The 20,746-nt window shown below is 49.1% G+C and overlaps 8 protein-coding genes across 8 annotated transcripts; 5 read left to right on the top strand and 3 right to left on the bottom strand.

Annotated features, from left to right (window-relative positions):
* Positions 1 to 1,601: 1,601 nt before the first annotated feature.
* Positions 1,602 to 1,898, top strand: N7471_012509 (uncharacterized protein; the record flags this gene model as incomplete). The annotated part of the gene is made up of 1 exon (XM_057285228.1): positions 1,602 to 1,898. The coding sequence occupies one exon, from the start codon at positions 1,602 to 1,604 to the stop codon at positions 1,896 to 1,898; it is 297 nt and encodes a 98-aa protein (XP_057131494.1).
* Positions 1,899 to 2,619: 721 nt separating this feature from the next.
* Positions 2,620 to 6,501, top strand: N7471_012510 (ABC transporter B family protein; the record flags this gene model as incomplete). The annotated part of the gene is made up of 3 exons (XM_057285229.1): positions 2,620 to 6,095; positions 6,150 to 6,444; positions 6,487 to 6,501. 3 exons carry the CDS (start codon positions 2,620 to 2,622, stop codon positions 6,499 to 6,501), a joined length of 3,786 nt encoding a protein of 1,261 aa, XP_057131495.1.
* A 1,033-nt stretch (positions 6,502 to 7,534) lies between these two features.
* Positions 7,535 to 8,104, bottom strand: N7471_012511 (uncharacterized protein; the record flags this gene model as incomplete). Its single annotated transcript, XM_057285230.1, has 1 exon — positions 7,535 to 8,104. The coding sequence occupies one exon, from the start codon at positions 8,102 to 8,104 to the stop codon at positions 7,535 to 7,537; it is 570 nt and encodes a 189-aa protein (XP_057131496.1).
* A 1,185-nt stretch (positions 8,105 to 9,289) lies between these two features.
* On the bottom strand, positions 9,290 to 11,771 carry triA (uncharacterized protein; the record flags this gene model as incomplete). Its single annotated transcript, XM_057285231.1, has 3 exons — positions 9,290 to 9,463; positions 9,523 to 9,978; positions 10,050 to 11,771. 3 exons carry the CDS (start codon positions 11,769 to 11,771, stop codon positions 9,290 to 9,292), a joined length of 2,352 nt encoding a protein of 783 aa, XP_057131497.1.
* Positions 11,772 to 12,091: 320 nt separating this feature from the next.
* On the top strand, positions 12,092 to 13,922 carry N7471_012513 (uncharacterized protein; the record flags this gene model as incomplete). The annotated part of the gene is made up of 4 exons (XM_057285232.1): positions 12,092 to 12,131; positions 12,841 to 12,963; positions 13,039 to 13,262; positions 13,368 to 13,922. The coding sequence occupies 4 exons, from the start codon at positions 12,092 to 12,094 to the stop codon at positions 13,920 to 13,922; spliced, it is 942 nt and encodes a 313-aa protein (XP_057131498.1).
* A 695-nt stretch (positions 13,923 to 14,617) lies between these two features.
* N7471_012514 (acyltransferase family protein) lies at positions 14,618 to 16,249 on the top strand (the record flags this gene model as incomplete). The annotated part of the gene is made up of 1 exon (XM_057285233.1): positions 14,618 to 16,249. One exon carries the CDS (start codon positions 14,618 to 14,620, stop codon positions 16,247 to 16,249), a length of 1,632 nt encoding a protein of 543 aa, XP_057131499.1.
* Positions 16,250 to 17,025: 776 nt separating this feature from the next.
* On the bottom strand, positions 17,026 to 19,029 carry N7471_012515 (uncharacterized protein; the record flags this gene model as incomplete). Its single annotated transcript, XM_057285234.1, has 4 exons — positions 17,026 to 17,450; positions 17,508 to 17,588; positions 17,643 to 18,246; positions 18,298 to 19,029. The coding sequence occupies 4 exons, from the start codon at positions 19,027 to 19,029 to the stop codon at positions 17,026 to 17,028; spliced, it is 1,842 nt and encodes a 613-aa protein (XP_057131500.1).
* Positions 19,030 to 19,515: 486 nt separating this feature from the next.
* N7471_012516 (putative pantetheine-phosphate adenylyltransferase) lies at positions 19,516 to 20,727 on the top strand (the record flags this gene model as incomplete). Its single annotated transcript, XM_057285235.1, has 1 exon — positions 19,516 to 20,727. The coding sequence occupies one exon, from the start codon at positions 19,516 to 19,518 to the stop codon at positions 20,725 to 20,727; it is 1,212 nt and encodes a 403-aa protein (XP_057131501.1).
* Between the last annotated feature and the right edge of the window lie 19 nt (positions 20,728 to 20,746).

Consider the following 20,746-nt stretch of genomic DNA (forward strand, 5'->3'; position numbering starts at 1 on the left):
CGGTACTTTTCAGGTTTGAGCAACAGGAGAGCCGATTGTTGGAACACTTCTCCCTAAACACACTGTCCGTATCTCAAGGTAAGGCAGCGACAAGCAGCGCGCATAAAAGGATGGAGATAAGAGTAAGCTTCATGGTGTTCAACTGATGGCCGGCAGGATCTTAGGGGAGAATAAAAGTGAGTGGGAAAATATGATGCAGAGAATGTTGTTAGAAGAATCCGAAGGCCGTTTAATAGACCAACAAATATAGATATGATCAAATTTAGTGCTCGGCATAGTACTTATATCTCATTATATTCAACACCTAGTGAAAGCTTATATTGGGTAGTAAGAGTCGGGTCAAGCATGCGCGCCCAGCATGCAGGGTCCGGTATGTAGGGGATTGTTTACACTATAGGACACCCCGTCGTAATAAAGAAAAATTTGATCTACCCTCTTAGCTACAGCGTTAAATATATGGTGTGCTGATACTCTTTTGCTGATAGTTTAAGCTTTTTTTTATTATAAGGAGAATGCTTAAATATGTTTCCTAGAAAACTAGAATGTAGGTGCGAAGGCACGCATTATTAGTAACTAATCAGATTCCATAAAACTCCATTCTGATTGCCGGAATAATTTGCCGGAATCTAAGCGAATTCCGTGAGCCCCTGGACTTCTATATGATTGTGGTTCGTGTAGAGAAAAAGCTTTGTAACATTCCAGGAAACATGTCTCGGCATTTTACTATATTAACAAAACTTAGGCAAAGAATTAGTGACCGTGGGCACACTGTATATGTATCCCGGCCTCGCCGTTGTGTTCCGTAGGTACACCCCATCAACTCTTGAGACTACGTGCTTTTGTACCTACATTCCCCACCGCTTATCAAATTGCTGTCGAAAATGACAAAAGCGAAGGGGTAATTAGCCCTATATCATACTGCTTTTCTCCTTATCTACTAGACCAACGAATTATCCAGAGCCTAAAGCACTATTGTCGGAGAAAATCGATGCTTTGGATGGTAAATGACTTGATCGGAACATTGATCTTCGCGAGAAAATGAGCTTTAATGATACTCTGCACTGGATTACCTGGAATAGCATAAGCTTCAACCGACTAGCTTTAAGTGCTTCTAATATCTGTTTCTTCTATAGGACGCGCTTTCACCGTAACTATACCTATAAATATATTGAGAAATTTGTTATTCTTCAATACCTTTCCCACAGAACCACCTGCGCAGTACTGAAAAGGCACGTACGTCGTAATGCCGTGCCTATTCATCTAGCTTTCTATAACGTTCCAAAATATCTCCAAAAAGGTCTCTCACCAAAATGCCTAAGAAATAGACCAAAAAACAAGAACTTCTTTTCTAAATATAAGCCCAACATTAGTTCGGTGAGAGCTGAAGTTCTTCCCGTTCCCACTAGCGGCTGAAACTTTTGATATTGCATCATCATACCATATTTGGTATTTCAGAACGTTCAAACTCCCTGTAGGTCGCTACAAAGCACACAGATAATCCACTCTCGACAATCAACATCTCCTTTTTAACTCATCTATCTCTTCTTCTGCTCCATAACCATCGGATTATCAAATTCGAGCACACTTACGCACACATCATCATGGCTTCATTTCCAATCTCCTTGCGCCTTCTTGACTCCATGAAAACGTTGGTTTCATTCAAGACTTTTCTGATTTCAGCCTGCATTTTGTGTATTTGGAAGCTGTTGCGCCTCATCAACTCACACATCTCTGCGCGGAGTTTGAACAACTTCCAGGCCGACAAGTCGTGGGACTGGAAAAAAGAGATTGTCCTCATAACTGGCGGCTCCAATGGCATTGGTGCGAGAATAGTGCGCAAGCTTTCAGACCGCGAAGTAGCGGTAGTTATTTGGGATATTGCTGTGTATCAGCCATAGTTGGAGCAATAAAAGTTATCTCTAGATTGGCATTGGGGCTACGGAACAATTTATCTTTAAATATCATCATTTATAAAGGCCGCCTCGTTAGTTGCAGCTCTGATTCGAGACGTATATAGTATATAGTATATTTAGGCAATGTCAAGACCTCTCAAATTCGAAACATTGATGTGTGACGTGTCGTGTCACAGATTTGTTATCAATTTCCTAATAGGTCGAACAAGGGTACACACATATGACGACGTAGCAAACAGTACAAGGATTTTTCATTGTCACTGGCCCTCTATCTTGGGTACATACAGGGATTGAAACCTGAAATCGAATGTCAACATCTGATGCCAAGAAATGTGGCTGTAATTTTGGCTGGCACCATCCGCGGTTCTATGTGGGCCCGGGAGCGTAACCGGCGTTTTATACTTTTTATAGTTCTTTGAGAGAGAAACAGACTTTGTACTCCGTACAGAAAACGTATACTAGTTATATGGCTTACAAAGTTGTTTTGAATAATATGTAGCTCTATATAGGCGAGGCTCTAATAGAGCACCGTTTGAGTCCCTAAGAGCTATGCGACTGTAACTTTTGTAAGAAAGAGAGAGCCTAGTGTGGATCATGTTACCTTGGCAGATCGTGGGGGCGATGGATCACTGGTCGGCAGGTCATCTCTCGCAGTTGACTCTCATGTTCACCTTGTTCACCCTTTGACTCTGATCCATCTTTCAGTATGGCAGGCGCATCGGCGCAAGCCAACTTTCAAACCCAGCTCCACAGCGAGAAGGCGTCTTCGGAGCAGGAGATACTCGCCCAGCACATCGCAACCCCCATAATCAAGATTAATTACTTTCAACTCTTCCGATATGCGACCACAAAAGATTTGGTTATTATCAGCGTATCATTTCTTGCTGCGATGATTGCCGGGGCAATCACAACAATGCCGGCGCTGTTAACAGGCTTGTTGATTGGTAGTATACAAGGCAGCTGGTCGGGCGGTTCATCCCAAGACAAGTCCAATAGCGAATTGACGCGCTTCACAATCTACTTCGTGTATCTTTTTCTGGGCGAAATAGTGTCGTGCTACATTGCCAATATTGGATTCATCCGTACCGGCATCATATTATCGAGCCGGATCAGAGAACGGTATTTGGCCGCACTTCTGAGTCAAAACATTGCTTTCTTCGACAACATTGGAGCCGGGGAAATATCAACTCATATCACCGCCGACGCAAATTTGATTCGAGATGGTATTTCAGAGAAAGTCAGCGTTGCCGCGCAGTGCTCCGCATCGGTTGTCGCCGCGTTCGTCATAAGTTTCATGCGAGACTGGAGGCTGACGCTCATCCTGGCTTCCAGTCTTGTATGCATCGCCCTTGTGTTTGCTGCTGCCGGTATAATGCTCACGAGATATCGCCAGCAATGGTTGGGAGAGACCGCAGAATCCGGTACCATTGTTGAAGAGGTCTTTTCATCCATCAGAACAGTTGTGGGGCTGAATGCGCAATCTGAACTTGTGGCTCGATATGATGGCTCTCTAGTTAAAGCAGAACGTTTTGCAAATAACGCCAGGCTCATATCCGGCGCCCTCCTTGGTGCTGTTTTTGCCGTTATTTACCTGGCTATCGGGTTAGGGTTCTGGATGGGTTCGCGCTTCCTGGTAGCGGGCACATCCTCGTACGTCGATATCTTGACCATTATCCTTGCGACAGTGACTGGCATCGCTTGCCTCGGTGGCATCGTTCCCCCACTTCAAGTATTCACTATTGCCACGGCTGCTGGATCAAGATTGTACAGCACCATTGACCGAAGATCTCCGGGGACCGCGATTGGTTCTTCTGAAAGCAAACTAGACGGTGTGATTGGCCATATTGAGTTGCAAAATGTCAGACACATATATCCTTCAAGACCAGATATCGTTGTTTTGGACAACTTGAGCTTGGATATAGAGCCTGGGAAAACGACAGCCATAGTTGGACCGTCTGGATCAGGAAAGAGCACAATAATCGAACTTCTCGAGCGTTTTTATGACCCCATTTCCGGCGATATTCTTTTGGATGGTCACAAACTCTCAGAATTGAGCCCAAACTGGTTAAGGCAGCAAATTTCCCTGGTCCAACAATCACCCACATTGTTTGCTACGACTATCTTCGAGAACATCCGGTATGGTCTGGTTGGAACGCCCTATGAGAATGCATCCAAGGAAGATATCGAGAATACTGTCTACGATGCCACTCGCGTCGCAAATGCCCATGACTTTATCACCAAGTTACCTGGCGGCTACGATACCCTTGTCGGTGAGGCCGGCGTGTTGCTTTCCGGCGGCCAGAAGCAGCGTATCGCCATCGCTCGCGCCCTCATTTCTGATCCTCGAATTCTTCTCCTTGATGAAGCCACCTCAGCCTTGGATTCGACGAGTGAATCTATTGTTCAAGCTGCAATCGAAAAAGCTTCTCAAGGGAGAACGACCATTGTTGTGGCTCATCGTTTATCAACTGTCAAATCCGCGGACAAAATCATCGTCTTGTGTGGAGGCCAAGTTGTTGAACAAGGAACTCATAACTTTCTTCAAGACAAGAATGGAGTGTATAGTCGACTAGCCAAATCACAGGCTGTCAACTTGAGCGAAAAGGAATCTTCCCGCGATGATGATTCTTTAGAGGTTTCCATCCATCATGCTAAATCTGGCTCTGGAGAGACAGAGATGGAGCCTCTTCCGGTCGCCGGAAGTCCTTTGTTTGATACAGTGCATAAGGACGCAGATGCTCTCGAAAGCCTGGATCGACCACGCCACCAGTATTCGATGCAGACCCTCCTGAGATTTGTGAATAATTTCCACAAGGACTCAATGACATTGGTGTTAATGGGGTTTCTCGCTTCGATCCAAACCGGAGCTGGGGCACCCATCCAGGCAGTGTTTCTGGCCAAATGTCTTGTTGCACTCGCAAGACCTCAAGCTGAATTTTCACAGCTTCGGTCCGAGACAAATCTATGGGCTGGAATGCACGTCGTCTTGGCTTTCGCACAGTTCCTCGCCTACTCGGCCCAAGCTTCTGCTCTCGGAAAATGTACAGAGAGGCTTATCCGTCGTCTCGGTGAGCTGTCCTTCCGGACCCTTCTCGACAAAGACATGTCGTTCTTTGACATGGAGGAGCACGGTGTGGGCGCACTAGTATCATTTCTCGGCACTGAGCCAGCCAGTATGGCGGGCATGGGTTGCTACGCGATTGGAAACTACATCATGGCACTCACAACTCTCATTGGTGCCATCGCAACCAGCATAGCTGTCGGATGGAAACTTGGACTTGTCGGTGCAGCTACAGTACCTGTTCTTTTGATGTGCGGATTTCTTCGATTCCGCGTTATGGCTCAGCTTGAGGCGCATCTTCGTCAAGTGTATCAAGAAACAGCATCATTGGCCAGTGAAGCGGTCTCGGCCATCCGCACTGTCATATCTCTAAATCGTGAGTCCCAGGTTGCAGCAATATTTCACCATAAGCTAGCCGAACAAGATTCGAAGAGCATTCGCTCAAGTCTGACATCTTCGGCCCTTTTCGCATTTTCACAATCGGCACCCTTGTTGTGTACTGCTCTTGGCTTATGGTATGGTGGCACACTCGTTATCAGTGGGGAATATGGATTGTTCCAGTTCATCCTGAGTTTCGCTGCTGTTAACATTTGCGGTGATGCTGCTGGCTCGATATTTAGCAGCTCGCCAGATTTAGCGAAGGCAAAACTTTCGGCCATCCGACTTAAAGCGTTGTTTGATCGACAATCACAGTGCCAATTGGATTTGGGCGAAACTCAACCTCTTTTGGAAGGAAACATTGAATTCCGGAATGTCCATTTCTCGTATCCTACGCGTCCCGAAAGGCAAATATTAAACGGTCTCGATCTCACTGTACACAAGGGTAAATACATCGCCCTAGTTGGACCTAGTGGATGCGGGAAAAGCACGATTGTTGCACTTTTAGAGCGTTTCTACCATCCACTCGCCGGTCTCGTCACAATGGACGGCCTGGATCTCTCCTCAATGGATATGAGCGCATACCGCGATCAAGTGGCACTCGTGAATCAAGAACCCACACTCTTCCAGGGTACTATCCGAGATAATCTCCTTCTCGGACTCGATGCATCGAAGTATTCTCAGGAAGAATTGGAGACCATCTGCAAGGACGCACATATCCTTGATTTCATCCGTTCACTCCGGTAAGTATTTCACAGAAAATTACATCACTAGCAGCAACTGACTTGGTTATGCAGTCTCGGATTCGATACTATGTGTGGAGGAAAGGGAAACAACTTTTCCGGTGGTCAGAAACAGCGACTAGCAATTGCCCGGGCCCTTCTAAGACGGCCGAGTGTCCTATTACTAGATGAAGTCACTTCGGCGCTGGATTCTGAATCCCAAAACGTAGTTCAGGCTGCACTCGACCAAGCTGCAAAGCAGCGCACCACAGTTTCGATCGCCCATCGCTTGAGTGCTGTGCAGAATGCAGACCTCATCTGCTTCGTAGAGGACGGTGCGGTTGTTGAATCTGGAACACACGCCGAGCTCGTAAGAAGGCGAGGGCGTTATTTTGCCATGTTATCCTTACAGAATCTAGAAACATAGGTGATAGCTTTTGGCTCAACTTTCCACAAGTTTCTTTGTTTACATTTGCATAATAGACACTATTCTGTTGACGCTTGCAATTTTACCACACTGTCTTAGTATCTGATATTGATTATAAATCAAACCATGCGTTTCTGCCGATAGACTATATGTTTGCAAGCGCCAATGGGTCTGGGTCCATTGTTTGAGCGATTCTCTGGATCCAAGATGGCAGACCTTGAAGAAGTGCGAGATAGCTCATACTTCTAGGAAGAACAATGCTACTTCCGTAAGTAGACATTATAATTTTTAGGGCCTCCGATGCTACTTCGCTGGGCTCAAGAACATTCAAGGGAAACTCAAGCCCTTTGCTCGTCAAGGCCTGAACCAACGGTGTACGCACAAATTCCGGATAGATAATTCTGAGGCAGTCAGCATCTTCCTCATTCAGTATCAGAATACTCATATAGAAGGCGCAACTTACCAAGTCCGAATCCTCCGTGCATTGAAACGAGCACGGAGCTCTTGTCCGAGTCCTTCATGAAAAGCCATAGCTGCCGCCTTTGAACAGGGAGTAGTCAGTGCGAACGGACTTTAGATTTGCACGTCAATTAAGGAAACATGGGCGTTTTACCTTAAGCCTGGATGTGGAGAATTATGTACTATCCGAATTTATCTAGATACAAGTCAAATTTGGTCCAATAGATAAAGTAAATAAAATAAGATCTGAGCCATTGAAGATGTCTATGTCTATCTACTACACCTACGCGGTCTTAACATCCCAAGACTCCTCTTACTGCCCGCTAACATGCTATCTGTGCGAAGCAAAAGCCGACTAAAGCCTCGAGCAGCTTCCCAGGTTCCAAGGTTAGGGCTAAGCATCATCTAACTACTTACTAAGTACAATTAAGTGGTCACCAAGTAATCACCCTATGCTATGAGATACTTTTTGAGCAGGACCCTAAGCGCCCTCATAAAGCGGCACCCCGATCGCGAAATTCGCATCCGCAGCCTAAAATCCGGTACATACTGCTACATGCATACAGCAGGACCCTCATCTCACGATCAACGCCCCCCGCACAGCCCGATAGCCGACAATCTCCGCGAGACCACAAGAGTCTTCTTGGGCCATTGAGAGGCCTGTTAAAGTACTAGCCTCCACACGGTTCTCCCACAAGGTCTGGCCATGTTCATTTACCCAAAGTACCTTGATCAGTCCTGTAGTAATAGCTTCACGGTCTAACAAATACACTGTCGTCTGTACCTGTACGCTGAGCTTCGAGAGAAACTTGGTGTCCTCGTCTTCCTCTTCCTCGATCTCTGCTAAAATAACCTCGTCGTTCTGTCCGCTCGAATACTGAATGTCGGAATCATCCCCACTGTAATCCCTAGCCCCCTGGAAGTCTGTTATGCCAGGCATCCGCACCAGTACTTTTCTCCACGAATCTGGGGTGCCGTCCTCGAAGGCGTAGAGCATTTCATCATCTAGAATGCAATCCCCTGGGACTCCACCTCCAGGAACCCAAGCTGATTTCTTCATCTCCTCATACTTCTCTACGAGGGTGGGATCGTAGCATATTCGCAACCAGACTGGCTTCCAGACACTACAGAAGCCGAGGCTCATGTTGCACTCTGCGGGGCTCTGGTTATTACCGAGAATCCGCAAAATCGCTTCATCTTCGCTTGCAGCAGGCGTGTCTTCTGGCTCGGTTCGTTTGTAGTAAGGCTAGCAAGAGGGGAAGTTCATTGTTAGCCCCTTTCACCTTAGAAGAGCGGTACCTGTACCCAACGTTCAATCAGATTCAAGCGTTGGTATTCCCATGCTAACTTCTCCCACTGGGCTTTGCTTCCCTCCGGTGTCGGGTCAGCCTCGATGTCTCATTTCTCCTAAGGGTATGTCAGAGATACCGACGGTCACCGACCCAATGGCAGGGGAACAAACCAAAGCAAATAGGTCGAAAGGCAGACGGCCAAAGCGAGCCTCTTCTTTCAGTGTGGCCATAAGTCAAGTTCGAATTGGGGGAGCTTAGAGAGAATACGGAAGAATAGTAAAAAAGAGAGTGTAAGTGCTCCCGAGGAAATTGCAGTTTCCACATCCCTACTAGACCAATCCATCGCCAAACGCCACTTGACCCCTGCGTCGGACGTTATGTTGTACATCGCTACGGCAGTCTATAGCCGCCAGTGCGCCAGTAGAAATTTTGCCAGCAGTACTATTAAGAATAGTGTTTCATACAATTCAATACAGTAAACGTGGAGTGTGACCACTACCTCTTAAGGCTATAGGGTCTTCCGTCTATATCCTCAATCTCCAGCCCGGGGTTCCTAACGACTACGCAAATTGTTAGTAGGTAAGTAACCGACGCTAGCGATGCTCTTTTATCTACCGTGATGCCAACCCGTATGCTCAACGTGTTATGCCCAACTGGGGGCTATCGAACATGACAGTGGCTATGCGTCGGGACTTCAATCGCCTTCTTCGGCCCGTCCGAAATGCCACTACTGCTGATGCCCAGGAAAGCCAGAACATCCGATCGGGAGATAGGTTAACTATTACATTCTTTTATAGAACATCTGCACAGGAGATATGTATTCCGCCGAACCGAGGCGACCAAAAACAATGAATTGGGACATTTGCTTGTCCAGATAACAATGTCGCCCTAGAAACAACATAGAACCCATGCACAATGTCTATCGCAGTGCGTACTTTTTACCATAAAACCAAAAACCATATCTGCAGTGAACCACAAACTAAACCCCAGTAAAGCCTAGATCAAAAAAAATACATAATACAAAGCGGCAAAGACCATCATGGCGGCACCGCTCGAGCCAGCAGACGGATATTATCCACAAAGCCCTTGACGAGATCCTCGTACTGGTTCTTAGGATCGCCCGACATAGCAAGCTGGCCCTGACGACGAATTTCCTCAGCCGAGACCTCAACTTCAAGCTCGTGGTCAAACTCATTCTTGCCCGGTTGTTGCTGTGATATGGTCAGAAGACTGCTGTTGAGGGTAACACAGAACATTTGAATAAACTTACATCGGATTTGGCTACTTGAGTCAAGTCCACCTGGTAGGCCAAGTGGCGGTAGCTCATGCGATCTTTGATGCGATCGCCTCGTCCGCCTTGTGTCACAGCTGCATCTACCACTGGGAGATTGCTGATATCGCCTGTGTATTGCATTTCTAGATTGACACTGACGCGCCAGTCCACAGTCGTCCGTGGACTGCAGACGTCTACGTCGGCAACTCGACATTTGACGATTTTGGCGAGAATTTCACCGGTTCGCTCATCGGTTGTCACCCGGACTTTGGGTTTGTGTCTCGGGTTCAAATTTTGACGGATCACCGGGGGCAAATCAGATGCTTGGATCTCGTAGAAGGTGTCGCGTTCTTTCTTATGCACGTATGCAAGTGGGATTCGGGTCGAGTTCGGCTGGGGAATGGACGCTTTCACGGCCTCATTCAGGAAATTATTCATGGCGCGGTGTTGTTCCTGTGAATCATGGTAAGTAAATTTCATCGGGGTAGAGGAATCCTCGCTAGGACATTGGGGAATCCACTTACCACAGTCATTTTGCTCTCAAACGATGTTCTAATCCTTGCATTCTCCCGATTGAGGACGCTCTCGGTTAGAATTGGAAGGTGAATCCGATCTCTGCTGTCCATGTCGATGATATGACCCAGTTTCGCCTCAATCTCGACGATGGTCCCCTGGCCGGCAGCAACAGAGCCTGCTGGTCCGGCACTCACATCATTTCTCATGACCACATGTTGAAACAAGAAATCACAAAGGGTTTTTGTAATCTCCTCGTGTGGAATGAATCCAGTAATAGACGGCTCCCAAGGGCCCAGCGCGCCTACCGCCTGCGGATTACTCGGCGGACGAAGTGAGGGAGCGGGCGGAGCTGGGGGAGCTGGGGGAGCTTGCACGCGAGGTATACTTGTGCTTGGTGAAGCAACAGCAGGTGCTCGTATGACCCGGGCGGTGGGTGTGACTGCCATTATCGAGGAAGACCGTCTACGAGCAGCCAGGGACGGATCTTGCTGGCTCTGCCGTGCATGTTTTGGGACAGGGGCACGGGGATTGGGAATAATCGGGCGTCTGCTTGTGTTGCGGGGCGTCAGCCGAGCATAAATCGGAGGCTCGTTGTACCTCCTTCTTTTTTGCTTGGGCTGTTGTGCATCGACACGTGGTTCGTGGTCGATTTCCATGTCCACGGCATGGACGCCTCCGCGAGCGCCGAAGGGTGAACTGTTCATTTGACTGCCCGGTGCCAATGGGGAGGTTAGGAAATCAGATCCTGTGACGTTGGGCTTTTGTGCGGTGGGACTCTCAACCAGCATTCGGTCTTCGGAAGAACGAATTTGGCCAGCGGTAACCGACTCGGAGGCCGTGACGATGCTATTGTGACGGGAAATGGATTTGGGACTGGCGCTTTCGGTTGGCTCTTGCTTTAAGCCGCCCGAAGGGAGGTGAGTCGGCTCGGAGGGTTGAGAACTATGCGGAGAGAACTGTCGCTGAGTCACAGGTGAGTGCGTTGGAACCTGATCTCGTATTGGAGCCTCCTGTGTAGGCCTCGGACTGGATAGGGGATTGCCGGGGGAATCGTGTCCGGAGGACAGCGGGCGGGCAGTTGACGGCGACTGCCGGGTGGAAAAGGCAGGAGGAGGACCTAGGGGGGTGCCAGGAACAGATCGGTGTGCAGTGGGAGAGAAATGATGCGATGGAAGAGGCTGCGATGCAACAGGAGGGCTGTGGAAAGATTCGATTGGAGCTCGGGTTGTTGTCATCACCGACTGAAGTGATTGAGAACGCTGTTGAGAACGCTGCTGGGCGAAATAAGACTGTTGTTCCGGGTGCTGTGGTCCTGCACTCATCGGCTGTGGTGTGTATGGCGAAACCAGAGGACCACCGGGGTGTTGGGGATGCGACCCGTATGCCGGCGCGCCAAATAGATCACGCGTGCCGGGCCCATACGGTGTGGAAACCTGTGGAGGTGTCTCACTGCGCTGAGTCCTCACCGCTGTATTAATCACTGGGCCCGAGTTGAATTGTTGGTATGGCGATTGAACGGATGCGTAGGGTGAGCTTCGCTCTGGGGAAGCGTGCTGCGGGTGTTGTAACGGAGTAGGCTGGGACGGACGTGTAGGATATTCTGAGTAAGAAGCGGCCTTCTTTGGGCGCTTTTGGGGGGTTTGATCAGATATGGGAGAACTGGCCGAGTTGCTTGGAGGTGGAGGATTGGAGGCGCCGCCGTCGGTGTTCATGATCGTGCGCAAATCCATCGTGACTGCACCCACTTCGGGACCACTTCGACCACGCGAGCACTTTTATCGAGAAATGCACGCGACAGGCGATCGCGACATTCAGATCGTATCGCAAGATGTCGGGGAGCAGAAAGAAGGCGGCGGGACAATGAGCGTGGATGGACAAAGAGGAAGGGAGAAGTTCTCGAACTGCGGAATTGCGCGAATCAGGGAGCTGAGAGGATCGTCGCCGCTTTAGGGAACCGGCGACATCAAGGTCCAATGGTCTATATCATGTGCTAATTTATATCGATCACAGAGATGTCTAAGTTCTACGTTGGGAGCTTTGGAGCTCAAAAATGTCCAGCAAAGCTCCGGTGGAAAACGGAGCTCTTGGAAGTATGATGCATTCGGAGAGCTTAGTAGAGCGAGCTATGGAAAACGTCTATTCCTTTTTGTAAATGATCCAATTCATACAAGTGTCTAACAGTCTTTGACATGATATATGTGTTTTAACCTCTCGAGTCCTCTGCGATGGTTAAAAAGGCCACGGTTGTGATCTCGAGATGTCTTGGCATTGACACCTGAGGCACAATAGTATACGCTAAGCTGTTTTGGGAACTATACACTGTCCTTCCATCAACCTACAACCTTACTACATACGTGTAGTGTAGGAAAGAGAGATCTCTGTGTAATGTAAGTATAATTGTAGTATCAAGCAGAATCAAACATTATCAAAACTCCAATCTACTATGTAGTAAGGCGACAGCTTTATTGATACTATTCCCTACCGAAACCACTTTGCACCTCGGTCCCATCTTTGCGAATACCTTCTTGTTTACCTATACCTACCTTTGTTTGTCAAAGGCCTCTTTTCTCAGGCCGATACATAATATATATAGTTTGTAAATGTCCTGCCTCTAGAAACCCAATCCATCTTCCTTTCTCTCCCCTTGTCTCTGGGACATCCTTGTAGGTGTCCTAGAAATCCCTTTTCAGCTACCACCTCTATTACCACTGCCATAGAATCAAATTCATCAAGCAAACCTCCAGGTACGAGATATATTTCAAGAAACCTAAGGCTTATCAACCTAACACATTCATATAGCCAAAAAACGCCCTAGGTTGAGCAATGGGTCTAGCAACGAGCCAGAAGGCTCGTTTGTAGAGACTAACCTTCCTCCTCGCTGGGACCCCAAAGCTGCTGCTGCCGCCCAAACTGCTTCAAAAAGTAGGCTATTATCTCTATTCCTTTTACTGGTGTTCAGATCTCTTCCTGTAAATTCATTCTAATGTTTTTTGGCAGCCCACCCTTCACTAGACACTGCAGGGAATCCAATGCTCAATGTTTGCATCTCTCAAACAGAGAGTCTAATAATTTATTCCTCACCTCCAATCCGCGACCTTGACTGGCTTGATGGTGCTAAGCAGCATCTTAACTGGGAGTATAAACGTCGAGCTGCCCTTGGTCAACGCTCAGGTACTGCTGCTTTGCCTGGGCAGGAGTGTTTACACTGCGCGACAGGAACAGTAGGTCCTTTTGAGTCTTGTGTTGTTTACCAGGCAATACATTCCAGGAAGCCTATGTTTCTTGGTGCATGTATGAACTGCTCATTTCGTCGTTCACCAAAACAGTGCAGCTTTCGGGACCCTCACAATCCCGATCGCCGCTTGCAGACTGGTAGTGTTGCTCAACTTGGGAGACCTATCTCTGTGCCTGCTCATACTGGTGTCCCTTCTTGGGTCGATGAAGGATCAGCTCCTGCTTCTACTTCGACTCGGTCCAAGCAGCATGGTCCTACGTACTCTGCCAAATGGTACAAGACCCCTTTGGACGACGGATCGCTAGCAAAAGACATCAATGGTGTGATTTCCGTTCGTGAGGATCTACGTGGGATTCGTGCTCGTGTGGCCTATGATATCAAGAAACTGTCCAAGTTTGCTGGAGACGGTGGGTCGGAGGAGGAGACTCTTCAGGATGACGAGCCGAACCCTTTTTATGATTCTGATTCTGACGTTGGTGATGATGATACTGGTTCGGCGCATGCCAGATCTGAGAACGATGGATCGGAGGTTGATTCTGTCGATGTCGGTTCTCTCGGTGTTGGGTCTGTCGATCTAAATTCGGATGTTGTTGACTCTGATGTTGTTAATTCTGATGCTGTTGATTTTGATGCTGTTAACGAGTAAACTGTCCAGTTTCTTTTCTGTGGACCCCAAATACTGGAAAATGATATGAAAAATTCTATTATTATCGAAGTAATAGATGCAGCAGTTCAATAGGGAAGTAGTAGAAGTAGATATGTATGGTTATTGACTACTCGCCTGCTGCATGATACTGACGCAGACATCTCGAGGACAAATCTATAGATATCTATATCAATCAAAATCCACAATGTAATTGAGTCTTTGAACTATAGCCTCATTTTATGAGAACACCCAGTACATAAGTAGTTTTATACAGAATCGCCCGTGGACGTTCTGAATGCGGCTTAACGAAAACGGCAATCGATCGGCGTCTCTCTGCCTTGTCTTTACTTAATCTCCTTAACTCTTCGACTCTCCGACTCTCTTTGACTATCACTGACTGTCCTTTAATTTCCAATTTCACCTAATCTTTCGCCATTTCCAGTGGCGGTGAACCAGCAGGCCCCTTCCTGACGTATTTGCCCGAATTCGCCGACCTCAGCCCCCGGGGCCGCATCACCGGCTTTATCGCACCTCGCTGGACGAGCGAACTGTCCAGTTAGTTCCCTTCTCTCGACTTTCTCAATACCCTATACCGGCCTAAATGCTTCCCTTTGCCTGTTAGCGCATGTAAATTAAGGCTTTTGCCCCACCGGACATGCCCACTTGCGATCGACCGACCTGCAGAACATAACAAAATGACATCCCACCTCGAAGATCGGGCCACCACCTCGGCCTCCGATATCCCTTTGAAAGATCTTGAATCTGCCTCCTCGGAATCCGACTCGACGATCACACCTCGCTGGAATGGCTTCTCTCAATTTCACCCCTCAAACATCCTCGCGCATCCAGAGGGACTGGCACCGAAGATGTCGCAAGAAGACTGGCTGGCATATTCCGAAGGCACATGGCACAGGTTGATGATTGCGCTCACGCCAAGTTTTCTACAAAACTTGGTGGGCAGTTCGCCACCTCAGCCTGCGAAGCTCCACGCCATCGCGGCTCTAGACGGGCTGCGTGGCTGGGCCTGTCTGCTGGTCTTCAACTTCCACTTCCTTTTCACATACACATGGAAGGTCGCGATAGGATGGGGATTTGGCGGGGAGAACTTTGGAATTCACCAGTTGCCCTTCTTCCATATGCTGATCTCTGGTCACATTATGGTGGCCATCTTCTTCGTCCTCTCCGGCTACGTTCTGTCATATAAACCGCTGAAAACGATTCGGAGCAGGTCCTTCGATCAAACTTTCACCGTGCTCGCATCAGGAACCTTCCGCCGAGCATTTCGTCTATATATCCCCGCAATTACTGGAATTCTTTGCGTCTTTGTGGCTGTTCGCCTTGGACTGTATAATTACTCCCATGGCGTCATCAGGGAGGGACACACAATCCTCGGCACTAACGAGCAACATCCACGTGTGTATAAATCCTTCTCAAAACAAACCGATGACTTGTGGGTCACGTTGGCGACCTTGATGAACCCATTTGACTATGCGCTCTACTACAACTATTACAATCCGCACCTGTGGACAATTCCCCTCGAATTACGCTCCTCGCTTATCCTATTCGTCGTCATCATGGGGACATCACGATTAGTGGCACCTGTGCGCATGACAGTAGTTTCTGGCTTGACTTGGTTCTGCATGCGTTATGGTCGCTGGGAAATCGTCTTATTCCTCTTTGGCATGCTGATGGCCGAAGTGGATCTTATCAACGGAACCTGGGAGCCATCCGCACGACCGGCGGTAGAAGACGACAAAACAACTATTCGCCTCAGTCCCGGCAGCAAAACCACCATCAGAGTCTCCCGCCGCGGGCTATGGATCTCACTCTTCGTAGTCGGTCTGTACTTTGGTTCTTGTCCCAATATCGGTTTCAAATGGACGCCTTTCTACAGCTGGATGTGGCACATCACACCCAAGACCTACCCAGAGCCGCATCGCTTCGCCCAGACTATCGGAGCCGTCCTCATCGTGTTCTCTATCAACCACTCCCCTGACATCCAGAAACTATTCACAAATTCCTTCTCCCAATACCTAGGCAAGATCTCCTTTGCATTCTACGTCGTCCACGGCCCTGTCCTCCATTGTCTGGGCTACTCCATCATGCCCAATATCTGGAATCTCACCGGCAAAGAGACCAACTTCCAATACTGTCTCGGTTTCCTCATTGGCTGGCTGATCTGCCTCCCCGTCTCTATCTGGCTAGGCGATGTGTTCTGGCGCGCCGTGGACATCCCCAGCGTCAAGTTTGCTCGCTCCCTCGAAGATCGTCTCATTTCCAAGGGTCCGGCACCCGATCGCTCAACCCTGGCTACCCGCGCAGAGTGAAATTGCTCGTTGACTTGGCATGAACCTGTTTATATTAGGCTGTGGTTGCTTAGCGGTTGCTTTCTCTGTCTTGCTACACCTGTACTCTTATGATACCTGCTCGCTGGGCGAGCCATTTTGGTTATTTTTACTGCATTAGACCGTCGGTCTCTTCATACTCCTGTTACTTAGACTTGTGATTGAACAAAGACTATCAGGTCATACCACTCCAACAGAAAAATAAAGTAGACACATATCTCATAGAATTCAATGACTTCCAATGTATACTCGCTTTCTATTCAAGTAGTCAAATCCTCACGCCAGAGTTGATCAATCCTACTACATATGTATGCAGTTCCAAGAGGCTATGGACTCGAGGTAATGGGATTACAATGATTTACGTAGAGTAGGTGGCCCAAAACAACTCTCACCCAATAGCAAATGGTACATATCCAAAGTATAGTTCATTCATTCATTCACTCGTACCAAACAAGTCAGAAGTATGGCCAATCAATAGACACACGAGTAGCCCATGAAGATCACCGGGTTCTCACCCGACCTATGCAAATAGCGTACCGGGTCAGACACAGAGAAGCCGACCGGTACTAGCGAAGCCCACAAACAGCAAAGCAAAGTAAAAAAGGATACGCTGTACGCACGCGAAGCAATAGATCGCGGCAAACAGAAACAAATACCAGAGAGATTGGACCATCTAATGTAAGAGCCGTGGTTGTCGGGAAGCTCCAGAGAAGAAAAGAGACGAAGTATGGAAATCAAGACCACTTTTTATGGTTGGCTCATAACGCTACCCCCGTTAGTCCTCGTCCACCGCACACTCCCAGCCATTCCCGTGGCTGGCCGTTGTGGTTGGGCCCGCCTTGTGGGGACCAGCTGATGTTGGACACTTCGTATTCGCTCTGCCAGACGCCGGCTGGGCCGCGCTCCGAGGTTGTGGAAGGCGATGCTCCTGGGGTGGTGGAGGGAGGGGAAGCGACCGGTGCGGCATTGTGCTGGTTGATGAGGTCCCAGAGGAGAACCATGCTATCGTCGCCGCCGGATGCGAGGATGCCGCGACGGCTTGGAGACCACTCTACGCAGTTCAGGGGAGCCGAATGGCCCTTCAGTTCTAACAGGGCTTGGCCTGGTTGTCGGACGTCGAGAACGCGGACAACACTGGAGTCCTGTGAGAATGTTGCCAGGAGATGAGCATCATGGGGGGATGCTGGGACATTGTGTTAGCTTGTAATTATACTCTACTTTGTGGTCATGTGGTCCATACCTGCGATTCTCAACAAAGGCGGAGGGTAGATGCCGGTCTGCGATTGGCCAGGGGGGCTGGAGCTCCCGGGGCTCATCACGGCTGAAGATATTGTCAGTATTCAGAGCACATAATCATATCCTGGCAGGCACTTACGCTTCTCGTTCTTATCCGTCGGCTCATAAATGATTGTGCTATGCTCGAGGCTTCGCAGATCAAACATTCGCACGCTACCATCAGCGCCACAGCTAACAAAAACATCGACGCTGTTGGCGCAGAAGCGAACGTCATATACCTCCTTGTCGTGGGCAATCAATTGCGTCTTCGCTGTCAATGTGGGAATATCCCAAATGGTGCAAGTTGTGTCAATGCTCGAGGTAATGATCAGACTTGGGGAAATTGTATTCCAGTCAAGAGAGGTGATGGGAGCAGTGTGCTCGGGGGATTTTGAGTTAGATAGCAAAGCCAGCGGGGAAAGCTTGGAGGTGGCGGGGTCTCGCTGGTTCATGGGACGAGTGATCGAGTTCGAGCTTTGGAGAGGCTGAGAATTCGGCAGTGACCATAAGCGAAGGTGGTCTCCTGACGTGGCCAGCAAATCAGTCGATTGCTTCTGAGATGAGGGAGGCTCCCAGAGGATGCGGGTAACCGGGTAAGAATGTGTCGCCTCGGCGGTTTTCACGTAGTCTAGTTTGATCTCTCCCGCAGCCGCATCTGAAGTATCGGGATCTGGTTGTGTCCAGTGTGCATCGAGGATTTGGATCTGTTAACTGGTTAGCACAAGCATATTCATCCACAGGGTGGATGCACATACATAGTTGTGACTGTCTTCTAAATAGCTTCCCATGGCTAGCTTTCCACCAAAGCCCGAGTTGCCTGTGATGGGCCATTTGCACCAATCTACTGCGTATATAGGCCATGGTGCCACGTAATTGCTGTTGGTCGGCACCTGGTTGTCTCCATTATTGTAAGGCATTGATGACATTCCGGGGTTCATAAGTGCCTCGCTCAACATGTGTTCACCGGATGGCCTGATATCGGCCAGTCCAAGGGGAGAGTACTTGGAGCCTTGCGGGGTGTGAGGCAGAAATGCTCCAGGAGATGAGGGATACTTGGAGCCATCGGGCGCTCCATGTTGTTTGTACATGGATTGGTCGAACCCGGCCGGGCTAGATCGTGAATGTCCATGTGAATTAATCATGCTAGCTCGGTGGTTGGTTTGCGACGACGACTGCGGCATGGTAGGGACGACGGATGGAGCGGTGTTTATTGATACTGCGGCCGGGCGGTTCTGATTCCCTGGCTGCAAGGCTCCGGGGAGGGCAGTGCTGCTAGTGTTTCCGTCACCACCGTGCTGAGAGCTCTGCTGTACGTTGATCGAAGGAAGCCGGACACCTGCGTCCGGTGTAGTGGGATAGTCGTGCGAGGAGGATTGGCGGGACAGGTTTGGATTGACTAGCCCGGTTGATGGAATGTGAAGCTCCTCCGGCTGGCGACTGAACACAGCCGACCGCCGGTGGGAGTCGTAGGAGGCGGGATTCGACATGATGCGGTCTATGCTGAAGAGCAAGAGCGTCGTCTATGCAGGGGATGGTGCGATGGATCGTAGTTGGAGGATGAGCTCCACCGCTTCGCGATCGAGATCAGTGAAGGAGGTTGGGGGATGCACCAAATTGGGGTATGTAGCGGGGCTTCGAGGGAGCTCCGACCAGAGGACCGTGTCAGCCAGATATCATTCCAGCTTATCAGGTCACTTGGCTCTCAATGGCATCCTCATCTCGATTAGAGAGTTGTAGGAAGACAGAGGGCGGTGTCATCCATCCCACAATAGCTGACTCAGCCGGGTACCCCAGTCTGCGATGGGGATGGATCCGATCACTTCTTCAGGGTTGTGGTTCTTTGTACTTCTGTGATTTATGAGATTTCTGTGATTTCTGTGATTTCTCGGTTTCTTTGTTGATCTTTCATCTCTTGGGTTGATTGTTACCCTAAGTGCTCGTGCTCGTTACTGTAGTTATATATTCTTCACACCATGGCTTCCGATCATACCAATTCACCCTCGGCTTTACTACTACTTCCCCCGCCTCCAGCCTTTTCTTTTGCCCAGGTCAAAGATGCCTTCCAGCCATCCTTGGTGGAAGTTTACACTAAACTCTCAAATGCCTTGATTGGATCCAAGCGTACAGCTGTACTGGATATTGCTCTGGCCATTCCAGGTCTGCTTTCCCCGAGCTGCCAACCTCGGGCCAAAGTGTTTGCACAACTCCAACATTACCTGACCAGCGTCTATACCCTGGTTGGTACTGTCTGTGCAACACAAAACATTGAATTGGACTCTCCAGGTGGCATTGATACCCGGGTGGTATTTATCGATGCAAGTGAGAACACCTCGGCCATCCAGGCCTCTGATAGTTCTCGTTTTGGGCCCATTCTGGACATCCAATCACTAGCAAATTCAGGGCGCTGTTGGGATTATGTTTTTTTTTTGTCCAACACCACCGGCCAAACTTTGGCTAATTCCTTCACCAACAGTGTCGGCAGCCAGGATCGAGACGGCACGGCGGCAACCATGCAAGCCATCACAACCAAGCCTGACTGGGCGATCTCTGACCGCCTGTTAATTCCTGACGACCAACATCCATCCACTCCACACTATTCCGTGGTCGTTGGTGGCACATTCGATCACCTTCATGTTGGTCACAAGCTTCTGCTCACAGCAGTTGCATTGGTCCTGGAACCGCTGGACCGGGAGCAGGAGGGCCGCCTGACCATCGGAGTGACCGGGGATGCGCTGTTGGTCAATAAAAAATATGCCGAATTTCTTGAGAGTTGGGAGGAGCGTTGGCAGAGTACTGCAGCTTTTCTGACGGCCATTATGGATTTCTCGCCTGAAAAGAAATCACCGAAGATAGAACGTGCTTTTGCGCCAGGTCCCAATGGCAAGACTGTCCTCGTAAGGATCCAACCCAACCTGGCGTTTGAATTTGTGGAGATATCCGATCCATTTGGGCCCACGATTACCGAGGAGAACCTTGGGGCAATTGTTGTCTCGAAGGAGACACACTCAGGAGGGGCAGCCGTCAACGAAGAGCGGGTGAAGAAGGGATGGAAAGGCCTTGCTGTATTCGAGGTGGACGTACTCCAGTCTGGAGAGGCAGCCACAGCCACTGATATCGACGGCTTCGAGTCCAAAATCAGCAGCACAGATATCAGACGGCGCCGAGTCCATCTCGCGAAGGTCTGATAGGTCCATACCACACGGC

The sequence above is a fragment of the Penicillium samsonianum genome (genome assembly GCF_028829775.1).
Source record: "Penicillium samsonianum strain IBT 33392 chromosome Unknown utg000007l_segment0_segment0, whole genome shotgun sequence".
In the NCBI taxonomy this organism is placed as follows: Eukaryota; Fungi; Ascomycota; class Eurotiomycetes; order Eurotiales; family Aspergillaceae; genus Penicillium; species Penicillium samsonianum.